Here is a 12,287-nt window from a genome sequence, read left to right on the forward strand (position 1 = left end):
CCAGAAGAAACAAGATGACAGACATGAGGGAAGACCCTCACAGAACAGGCAAGATGACAAGAGACACTTCTTGGGAAATTTCCACTTAAAAAATTACCAATTATAAAATGCAGCACGCCAAAGCTTCATAAAGTGTCCTTAGTGAAGTAGTTATATAGGGGTGGGGCCACCTGTGGGAGATCAGACTAATGAGCACTGATTAACTCCCAGCTCATGGCCTCCCTCTGGTGGCAGCTTGCTGGAATTGCGAGCCTCACGTTACAAGTAAGAGAGAGTGGGAGAATGTGTGTGTGGGTAGATGATGCTGAATCTCTTTTTCCTAAAACTAAAACACACATGTGGTGAACCCCTCTTATTAGTTTGACCTGTAAAATGGTGACATTGTTTACTGGGGTATTAGTGTTGTAATATTGGGGGGAACTTCACTCCCACACACACTGGGAGGAACAAATCTACCCCACTTATGAAAGAATCTGAGTGTGTAATGCATCACTCACCATAGGACTGAGGGCACAGGTCCACTGCTGAATACAGGAGGAGACTCCATGGACCAGTCACTCTTCATAGACAAACAGCTGGGTGCTGGAGGTGATTCACTCTTCAGAGACGCACAGCTGGGTGCTGGAGATGATTCACTCTTCAGAGACACACAGCTGGGAGCTGGAGACTCTGCTCTCTTTACCCTGATGAAGATGAGGAAAGTGTTGAGTAATTACATCCTTCACTACATCTCATTTATCCTGAATATTCCCTCTTCCTGTTTCCTCAGATTAAGTTCTGATGGAAAGCTCCTCACTGTGGGTCAGAGGTTCCTCCTCCACTGCTGGAGTTATGAGGCTCCATCATGGAGTTGTTCCTCTTCACACACACACAGCTGGACACTGGAGATGCTGCTCTCTGCTCCCTGTCAACAGTTCATACACACAGAGTGAATCACACTGAATCAAATCCTGACAAAACTCACATCAACATATTAGAAATAAAACACATGATGTGAAACATGAACCATACGTAAACACTGATATTAACAGGGTGGCTGGAGAACTGAAACAGTGATGATGACAGAATACTGAACACACTGTTATGGCTTCATTAAAATATTCCACTGAATACACAAAAACAGTTATACACACAAAAAAGTTATTCTTAATGAATTTAGAATTAACTTTATACCCATAAAGCTGTGCACCATCATTTGTTTTATGTCACAATATTTCAAACATTTTAAATCATAAATCTCCATGATGCCCAATCAGACATTCCAAAGGTCCTCAAAGTGCCACAGAGGAAGATGGAGGCGTTTTCTGAGAGCTTCTACTGTACTGTTTTCACACAGTGGGAAACTGGAATCTTAATGCTTTCAAATGTATTTATTAGGGCTGTCAACCTTAACACTCATGATCAATTTAAAAACATTAATTTATTTATTTATTTTTTTTACGCAAATGAATCATATTTCCAAGTTTGACCCCAGTGTCTTCCCATATATCCCGCATGGATTTTTACCAGTCTGAATTACTGACAGGAGTGACAACAGATAATACGATGACTGAGGAGACAACAGCCGTTGTGCTGAATGGCAGCTTCCTTGTTATTCAATTAATCTGAGATGTTAAAGAACAAATGGAATCCTTAAACCAGTGTATCATGCATTCATTTATTCCAACACTACACATGTATTTGTTTTATCCCCCAAAGTACAAATAAATACTAGCATTGCAATATTGTATTAAAATGTTAAACTTCATGATTAATCATGCTTAATCTATTTTTATTGATTAACTTGATTAATTTTTAATTGATTGGCACCACTAGTATTAATGAATTAATATTATATATCTTTGTCCTTAATCAGTGTACTTCAGTAGTTCACTACATTTACAATACACTATAGGTGGTGGTATCTTTGTCCTAATACACAAAGGAAGTAAATCTCCCAGCTGATATGAAACAGTATTACCAGAGGAGAAATATGCTAAAACATGAAAGTGAAACTAAACCTATACAGAGAGCACATGGAGTAGCATGCCTGCTTGTTAGTAACTGTAAACATCAACTAACATTTTTTTTTTCATCACAAAACACCAATATGAACAGAAGATGCCTGACTTACATTTTATCAGTAACACAGAGTCTCTGGGTTTAACACAAACAGAGTTTTACTGTGTGGTAACACTCAGCACTGCTTCCTGCAAGAAATGACGTCTGAACTCACGCAACCGTACAACCGATATCTTTACCCAATTACACAGAGTTTAACTGGATATTCGACCAATATCCTTAGCTAATGACGCAACATTTATCTGGATAATCGACTGATATATTTAGCTAATGACACAAATTTTAACTGAATAAATATATTATAAGGAAAAACTTTAATTAAATAATATTCACTCATAATTCTTCCAACACTTCTGGGCCTTTAGAACAGAAGCAATCTGTCAATGATCTCCACAGTGACCACTTTGCTAACATCTTGATGATTCTATTCTGTGAAACAACAAAGTCTAAACTACATTGCATAGATATTATTGTGGCGGGTTATGCCAGGTTATCAATACATAAGATCAATAAATATTTCAGAGCAATCACCACACAACAAACAAAGAAACAAAAGATGTTTCTGTTTTCGTTGTGTTCTGTAAGGTATTTGAAATTCCAGGTATTTCAGTTTCATGTGTAAGACATGAAATTTAGAAAGATAATCTATAAACAAAATGCCAGTATGTTTACTGGGATAAATAACCACATGGGTTCTGTGGGTTCACATGTACTCTGTAGGGTTGTGTGGGTTCACATGTACTCTGTAGGGCTGTGTGGGTTCACATGTACTCTGTAGGGCTGTGTGGGTTCACATGTACTCTGTAGGGCTGTGTGGGTTCACATGTACTCCGTAGGGCTGTGTGGGATCACATGTACTCCGTAGGGCTGTGTGGGTTCACATGTACTCCGTAGGGTTGTATGGGTTCACATGTACTCCGTAGGGCTGTGTGGGTTCACATGTACTCTGTAGGGTTGTGTGGGTTCACATGTACTCTGTAGGGTTGTGTGGGTTCACATGTACTCCGTAGGGCGGTGTGGGTTCACATGTACTCCGTAGTCTATGAAGTGCAGACCTATTTAGTGAATTGTCTGTGTGGAACAGGTTTCATCTACAGCAGAAGGAAGTGTTGTGAATGTAGATAATTATGATTATGGATAATGAAGATCAATAAAGTAACATAAAGGAACAATTTATATATTTATTATTATTTATATTTATATTATAACATATTAGTTCTTCTGCTGTTTTGGGGGCTTCTTCTCTTCCCAAATTCATCAGTCTTGTAAGATTCATTCACATAGTACACTTGTTGCTGGCATGCACAGGTGTTTTTACCATTATATAAATGTGTGGATATACAGCACATCACTCCTGTCAATAAACCAGAGGATCTCTCTCTACACACACTTTCTATATATTAATGTCACTATATCTATCCTAACTACGGCTCACTGGATGTCTCTCACTAGCCTATCAGTCAATATGTCCTATCAATAACCTTCTATCTAGACAACACTGAATCTCTCAGTCTCTCAAATTTTCTATTCTCACAAAATCCTGAAAGTTGGGGTGTGTTTTCTTGACTTATAAGCATTCATAGAGTTTGTGACTGAGACAGATGTGTGATCAGGTTTGTTTCAGACACTGTCAGTCAAAGACAGGAGCGGCAGGTTCTGTATGACACCTGTAGAAACACAAGCTTCGTTTAGCCGTGGTCACGTGACATGGCCGCTTTGCCTTTGTACAAGTGTTTCAAAACTCGAAACAAGCGTAGAAACGCCAGTGTCGACCGTCCGAGCCCAAACTATAGTTAATAATACAGATAATTAACTATACTGGGAATCTGAACTGTCCACTGAGGATTTGGACAACACTACAAAACAGCTGAAACTGAACAGAAAACTAAATGTAAAAAAACCAGCAGCAACTTTGAGTTTAGGCCAGAGGAGTTTCAACTGGGACCATTTGGAAATATCACTGACTAACTAAGGCTTGAAATCGAGTTTTACAATAACTGACAATATATATCTGACCCCTTTAAATTATTTTTAATATAGCCATGCAATCGTACTGCGCATTAGCCATTTTATTTACGTAACTTAACCAGGACTTTAATCTTTACATTTAATCCACCTTTGGGTTGAGCTACGAATTAACCTAAACACAGAACTATGTACTTACAAAACATATTGCTTTAAACTGCGCCGACATCGCATTTTAACAAATAGAATGAACTTACCGTGTAATATTTTTAAACGCTCGTATCTTCAGACCGCTCAACCTTCAACAACTGCGACTGTTCAGAAAATACTTTCGTTTTCTTGTGAAAGGTGAGACTACACCTGTGGGTAAGAGGAGGGCGGAGCACATGTCAATCATTTTCGACTGACGACAATTACACAACTGTTGATATAACAGTCATTTTTATTAAGCCAATCAGCAGGCAAAGTTAGCTGTCCTTCATTTTGCTGCAGCCAATCATACACTAGTCTATACAGCCAATGGCTTCACAGTCCCTCCTACACGGACTTGTTTTGCGGCTGCGCTGAGAGTAAATCTCCACTATGTCCGCACGTTGAAACACGTCGGAACTTAACAAACCACTTTATTTGTAGATCTAACTTACAGATGATTGTAATTTATATAATCAGCCTCACAATAAGCATATAAGTGTTTGGACGTCCATACCATGTTGTGCATATGACAAATAAAGACTCTTCTGAATGCTGGGCATGTGTGTGTGTTTGTTTGTTTGTTTGTTTGTTTGTTTGTTTCAAGTATTGTGGAAAAATAATGTATTTGTTTATCTGTATTTGGTAAACCTGTATCAGAAAACTACATGATGTACAGAACACAGCCTAACAGTAAATGAAAGGCAGTAAATGTGCATTAGCATTGCAGGTAATATGACAGTTTATCATTTACATTTTATATTAAATAAATGCCATGCAGAAGAGATAAAGATACAAGACAACAGTAAGAATAAATAACAACTGGATCACTGGCACTGCTCTTCCATTAGAAGAAGGAACCAAACATGTTCCTCATCATATAAAAACTGGATTAAAATATTAAGTGAGCTATCTACGAGTGTTACAAATATGGAAAGCCAAAGTGGTCAAAATTCACCTCAAACGAAGCGCGTTTTGTTTGTAAAACGGCGAAAAAAGCGGCGTTTTGGACGTTTTACGTCGCAAAATAAGGCGATATTTTTCTCTACGTCATAAAATACGGCGGTTTTTTTTATGGCAGTTTAAAAGCACTGCTTTAAGTGTTCTAAAACAATCTTAATCAGATGATTAACCAGTGCTCAAGTTTGTTTATTTTTGGGATTCACATATGTGTTAATTCACCCAATAATTTATTAATTCATACACTTATTAGGTAACTAGCTAGCTAGAAGTTTAGTAGAATTAGTAGTATTGACCATGATTAGGTACTTCAGACATTGTACTTTAAATGGGCAAGTACTTTAAATAGGCAATTGGCTAACTAGTTAGCTAGCTAGCAATATTTCCTGCAGCTGGAAGATGGCGAGGAGGAACTTCATTTTGCTTCATAGATGGGCACTTGACAGCACTTGACAATCCAGGACCTGGTGTAATTCAATCAAAATTAACGAGGTAAGGGCCAAGTCCATTAAGATGGTAAAATACTAACCAGAGACAACTAGCTAAGTGACAATTGGCTGTAAAACAAAACTCACACAAAGGTAGCTGTAGTTGGCCAGTACTTAATTATTTCTAGCGCGAGATTGAAAGGAAGTTTATCAGGCAGGAATAAATACACATGTGTATCAAACTTGCTAGCTAGCTATCAGAGGTGCAGGTTGGTTGTGTTGTTATAGCAACTGCTGACTTCAGACTTTTGTTCTGGTTAAAACTGAATGAAAAGGAAGGGGTTATCGCAACAAACTCAAGAGGGATGCCAAACAGTGGCACTATTGGTCTTGGAGTATCCCTGTTTTGTACATTTGTGTTCTTACTCCCAGTCTAGGCAGTCAGGACCCCCTGTCTCTCAAAGTTTCAAGAACTTCCTGGTCACAAAGCTTCTGAGTTTATTTGGTTATTTATTCAAATTTGAGCAGTGTCTGTCTTCAAATGGGAGCTACTGAGTATTTCCATCTTAGAAGATGGCTTAGGATTAGGATGAGAACAAGCATAGTGCCCTACAGGGATATGTTTGTGTGCATATGTATGGAAGGCAGTGACATGTTTACATGCATATGAATACTGTGACGTTTAATGGGTTAAGGAGGATGTGGGGACGAGGCACGTTAAACAGAACATACGTTTTAATCATAAGCACACACAAACACACTACATGGGTCAAACACCGACAACCTTGATGATACGACACAAGACTTATATACACTCATGACAATTACACACAACAAGGATCAGGTGCCCAAAACAAGAGGGCGTGGCAATATGGACACACACAGACACGCATGCACATGCACGCACTTGAGGGGGGAGGGGCTGTACCGTGACAAATACAGTTTATTAGTACATAAACGCTCCAGAAACTCCTGTCTGCTGCCTGCCCAGAACTGTGAGTCAGTTTGCATAACGGTGTGTCAGTTCAGTTCGTAATGTTTGTCAGTTTGTAATGTTTGACAGTGGCATCTAACTGGCAATAGAAACATTCCAGTGTTAGTGAGAGATGGCTCAAACATTTGTCTAAACCACATTGATCCTGCCTGCTGGGTAAGAAAGAGCGGGCAGGATCAGTATGGTTTAGCTCTGACCAAGAGTCTCTTCCACAGGAAAATGGACCACAAAAAAGTCTTATTGATGACAAAATAGTATGTCCAAAATTCTAGCTGGTTGATCTAAGGTTCACTTAGTTATAAAGGGGCTGAATTATGTGCAGGAAATTTTATGTGGAGGCTGCTTTTCAGGGTTAGGGTTAGGGAGAATAGTTTCACAAGGTCTTTTAGTTTATTAAATTCAGATAAAGCAACGTAGAGGATGTCTGTGAATTAACATGTGTCTCTAAACAGATTATGTTTTAAAATTGTAAATGCAAGTAAAATGCCGTATTGTGTAGTCCTATGTGACCTTTGACCCTCGGGGTCATTGACCCACCCGTGTTTAGACTGTGATCTCCTAAACATGACATGACAAGCAGAGCTGCAGCTTTCAGCGGCAGTCTGGGCGGAGCCTGTGAAATGCATGAAATGCACGAATGCAGTGGATAGGATACAAAAACATTTCAGTAACTCTGATTGGTGTTTTGGCAGACTTGACATCACATATACCAAAGTTAATCCCACTTAACTCAAATGTAGAAATTTTTTTTTTTTTAAATCAACAGAAAAGTCCAACTTCATTCTTTGCCTGCAAGTTAATTGTAAATTTACTCACAAAAGCTATGGATAATATAAGATACTAATCAAAATAAGAAGACAGGGGCTTTAAAAGTGGGTGAGGTACTTTTTTAAAAAGTTGGTGGTGTTCCCTAGATTAAAATGGGTGATGTACTCTTAATTAAAGTGGGCGGTGTACTCTTAATAAATGCTGGTGGTGTTCCCTTAATTAAAGTGGGTGGTGTACTCTTAATTAAGTGGGTGGTGTAATGTTAATAATCCCTTTGAGGAATGCTGGTCATGGAAGCTCTTGAGGCTGACTCAGGAGTGCTGTCAGGGATGTTGGGGCCAATGAAAAGATATGACACTTGCAGGTAGCATTGTGTATATAGTGGAATTCACCTGAAAACTGAAAACCTCTACAAGAAAGATGCTAAAGACCATATTTTATAGTTTATATGTAATTTTAATGGCAAAATTATTTAATGGAAAATTCTCCTAATATTAATCCATGATAACATTTTAAAATAAATTAACTACAGTTTAAATAATTATATATTCTAACAATCGAACCATGTTAGATTATTGTGACACTCTAGTTAGATAACTTTTGAAAAAGTGAAAATAGCTTGTGTGTGTGGCCACTGTCTTAACTAGCTAGCAAGTTACAGCACTTTATAACTCTAATAGTTCTGCCAAAATTCTCAAGACAAACACATAACTGAGGTAAATTATTACATAACATGCTTCACTAATAATGTTTGACACAGTGCAAATGTGTCAAACATTATTAGTGAAGAACTTGGCTACTTAGTTGGCTATTTTACACAGTAGTCTGATGCTTCACAATTAGCTACAGTTAGCATGTTAATCTCCTGATGTAAAAATACCAAAAGCTGTAAAATGGACATGTATTAATCTAAACATACAAATATGATGCAACATGTGTATCTTTATTACAAAACAACAACAACAACAACAACAACAACAACAACAACAACAAGCACAAAACAACTTTGTAAAACACTTTTAAAACAAATTGCCATACTGGAAAAAATAGCATAGACCAGCAAGGATGGTCACCAGCAGAAACAGAATGTTATGTTTTGGATGCTGGAAAACCAGCACTGGTTTCCTAGGTATGACCAGCTAAACTAGCAGCAGACCAACACTAGACCAACAAGAGCCAACACAGACCAACACTAGACCAGCTAAACTAGCACCAGACCATTACTAGACCAGCAAAAACCAACACAGACCAACACTAGACCAGCTAAACCAGCACCAGACCAACACTAGACCAGCTAAACCAGCATCAGACCAACACTAGACCAGCTAAACCAGCACCAGACCAACACTAGACCAGCAAAAACCAACAGAGACCAACACTAGACTGAGAAAAACCAACACAGACCAGCTTAAAAGGCATGATGGTCTGTGATTTTGTTTTGTAGCAGTGTATGGAAAAGTAATTACAGTGTTTAAATTCCTTTTACTGTAAAGATTTTTAAAATAATATTAATAAAGAAATTCCCACTAATATCCTGCAATTATGCCAACTACAGAGTCGTTAAACACAGTGCTGCTCACCTCCTCCTTCAGTTAGTAGTAGGACTGTGATGAGGTCATCGGGATACAGGACTGTGATGATGTGATGGGAATACAGGACAGTGATGAGATGATGGGGAGGCAGGACTATGATGATGTGATGGGGATACAGGACAGTGATGAGGTGATGGGGAGGCAGGACAGTGATGAGGTGATGGGGAGGCAGGACTGTGATGAGGTGATGGGGAGGCAGGACTGTGATGATGTGATGGGGAGGTAGGACTATGATGATGTGATGGGGATACAGGACTGTGATGAGGTGATGGGGAGGCAGGACTGTGATGATGTGATGGGGATACAGGACTGTGATGAGGTGATGGGGAGGCAGGACTGTGATGAGGTGATGGGGAGGCAGGACTGTGATGAGGTGATGGGGATACAGGACTGTGATGAGGTGATGGGGATACAGGACTGTGATGATGTGATGGGGAGGCAGGACTGTGATGAAGTGATGGGGAGGCAGGACTGTGATGAAGTGATGGGGAGGCAGGACTATGATGATGTGATGGGGATACAGGACTGTGATGACGTGATGGGGAGGCAGGACTGTGATGATGTGATGGGGATACAGGACTGTGATGAGGTGATGGGGAGGCAGGACTGTGATGAGGTGATGGGGAGGCAGGACTGTGATGAGGTGATGGGGAGGCAGGACTGTGATGATGTGATGGGGATACAGGACTGTGATGATGTGATGGGGAGGCAGGACTGTGATGAGGTGATGGGGAGGCAGGACTGTGATGATGTGATGGGGAGGCAGGACTGTGATGAGGTGATGGGGAGGCAGGACTGTGATGAGGTGATGGGGAGGCAGGACTGTGATGATGTGATGGGGATACAGGACTGTGATGAGGTGATGGGGATACAGGTCAGTGATGAGGTGATGGGGAGGCAGGACTGTGATGATGTGATGGGGAGGCAGGACTGTGATGATGTGATGGGGATACAGGACTGTGATGAGGTGATGGGGAGGCAGGACTGTGATGATGTGATGGGGAGGCAGGACTGTGATGATGTGATGGGGAGGCAGGACTGTGATGAAGTGATGGGGAGGCAGGACTGTGATGAAGTGATGGGGATACAGGTCAGCGATGAGGTGATGGGGAGGCAGGACTGTGATGAGGTGATGGGGAGGCAGGACTGTGATGAAGTGATGGGGATACAGGACTGTGATGAGGTCATTTAATATGAATAGCCACTTAAACACTTTACCTGCACTCTTTACATGTAAAACAGGGTGACATATTGTCGCCCTTTTCTCTCTCTCTCTCTCTCTCTCTCTCCTGTGTTTTTTCCTCTTTTCATTTCTGGTAGATTTTTCTTTTTAATTTGACATGATGCTTCATTTCCAACATGCAGTGCACTTCTTGCAGTTACAGTTTGCACCTTTTTGAGGGCTGAATCGGATCTTAGGAAGTGTGAAAAACACAAGTAGGCAGTGCCCAATACAGAGCTAACACACTGAGAGGACTTCAGGGAGGGTTTTGTTCATATAGAAACTTTAACCAAAGAATGTGCAGAAGGTTTTGATTGGATTGTTTTTATTATTATATTATAATTATATATTATATTATTATTATATATTATTTTTATTTAGGTTTTGTCTGGCTCCCAAATGGTGTAACTCACTTTCACTGGCTGTCTAGACAGCGAAGTCCCCTGCAATCTTCAAATGCTGACTGAAGACTCACCTATTTGTGAAATATTTAGAATGACCATTGATCCTGCTTGTTATTGCACTTATTTTTGCCTTGTTTTTTGCACTCATGCACCCTGTTTTGTGCACCCTGTATTTCTACAGTATTCTACTTCATTGATATGTTGGACTCTATACTGTACTGGCTAGGATGTGTTCTATGAGGAAATGACAAAGCACCTTTGTAAGTCTGTGCTTTTGTTTTGTAGCAGAGTATGGAAAAGTAATTACAGTGTTTAAATTCATTTTATAGTAAAGATTTTTTTAAAGTAATATTAATAAAGAAATTCCCACTAGCCTGGCTCCAGCTCTGGATTTTTTCCTTTTTCTAATAGGGCTGACAGGGCATGTCAAGGTCTTCTCCCATGGACCCTGCAATCAAGGCATCCGCAGGGGGTGGCTGGCATACGGCTGTTTTTCCCTCCACTGGCAGGGGAATGTCCTCCAGAAGCTGATCTGTCTCTTGTGTGACCAAGAACACTGGCAAGTCTTCAAACAGGCAGACTAACCGGCTATTTCCAGCTATTTCCCCAGCCAGTGGAGTCCCTCCTGAGCAGCTGGTTGACCATGTTCTTTTCTCATGCTGTTTTCCTCACACACCTGTTCACTAATGTCGGAGAGGCACATCCAATATTGCACTCCTATGAATGGTCCTTACTGCGTCCACATTGGGTCTGCCATTCTGTGACATGATGAGCATCAGGGGAAAAGGACAGGATGCAGGCACAAGTCTCAGAACAGAAATATGCTGAATTAAAACAAAAGTAAGGCAAATGTCATTTCAGTAATTTCTGCAGACATGGTAGAGCAGGCATTGCATACACAATGACTGGCAACTTGACCGGCAACACAGTGCTGATGTTCCTTCTGCCTCTTTCTTTTAGCTGTGCTGCCGGAGTCCATCATTGCACTTTATAGCTCCCGAATTTACACACCCTTGTACCTGCCTAATATTCTAGTCTCTCTGCTTTTGTTTTGCTCCATTCTATAGCTGGTATCCATAGCAAGTCTTGGTGATTTCGCTAAGGAGGTTCAGGCCAATGCAGAACTGAAGCAGGGACAGGGTATATCCTTGGTAAATCCCACACTTGATGGTGACTCGTGATATTGGTCTGAAGTTAGCCTATAGGTTTGTCTTCTACAGCCCCATTTAATTCTTGATGAAAGCTCTTGGAGTCCTGTTGATGTGATATAACCTCATTTAAGGATCCACTGAATCATAGGTTTTCTTTCACCAGCAGCTGGTGCTTGGCTCCTCTAGTGTTCTTGCTAATAACATTTTTGGCCACGCTCATGTATTGGGCCATGTGCCTACTTAGCTGCAATGATGCCTGACAGGAGCTTCCATGTTGTACAGTGGAAGGATCAGGACTCTCCTGCCTCCAGTTAACCATTTAGGGTGGGTCCCATCCATTAGCAGCTGGTTCATTTTTGCTGTGATGCACTCATGGAGAGCAGCCAGCTTCTTCAGAGAGTAGGCATGGACCATGTTAGGGCCTGTAGCTGTACAGTTCTTAATGCTTGTGACTCTTTCTTGGATGTCTGCTAACATGATGGTTACTGGATCCTGTTCATCTCTCAGGTTCTGTATACACTGGGTATTGTTGTTGCGATGCCTCCTTCTCCCA

The 12,287-nt window shown here is 40.5% G+C and overlaps 2 protein-coding genes across 2 annotated transcripts in view; one reads left to right on the plus strand and one right to left on the minus strand.

Moving 5' to 3' along the window:
* The window catches only part of LOC118241426 (NLR family CARD domain-containing protein 3-like), a 64,058-nt gene extending 51,910 nt beyond the window's left edge, over positions 1 to 12,148 (minus strand). Inside the window, exon 1 of the mRNA XM_035526415.1 lies at positions 12,015 to 12,148. Within this exon, the coding sequence (XP_035382308.1) occupies positions 12,015 to 12,148 (134 nt within the window). The remainder of the gene's footprint in view (positions 1 to 12,014) is intronic.
* The window catches only part of LOC113569406 (NACHT, LRR and PYD domains-containing protein 12-like), a gene marked incomplete at its 3' end in the record, with an annotated part of 457,338 nt that overhangs the window by 354,079 nt on the left and 90,972 nt on the right, over positions 1 to 12,287 (plus strand). The window lies entirely within an intron of this gene.

This window comes from Electrophorus electricus, chromosome 5 (assembly GCF_013358815.1).
Source record: "Electrophorus electricus isolate fEleEle1 chromosome 5, fEleEle1.pri, whole genome shotgun sequence".
NCBI lineage: Eukaryota > Metazoa > Chordata > Actinopteri > Gymnotiformes > Gymnotidae > Electrophorus > Electrophorus electricus.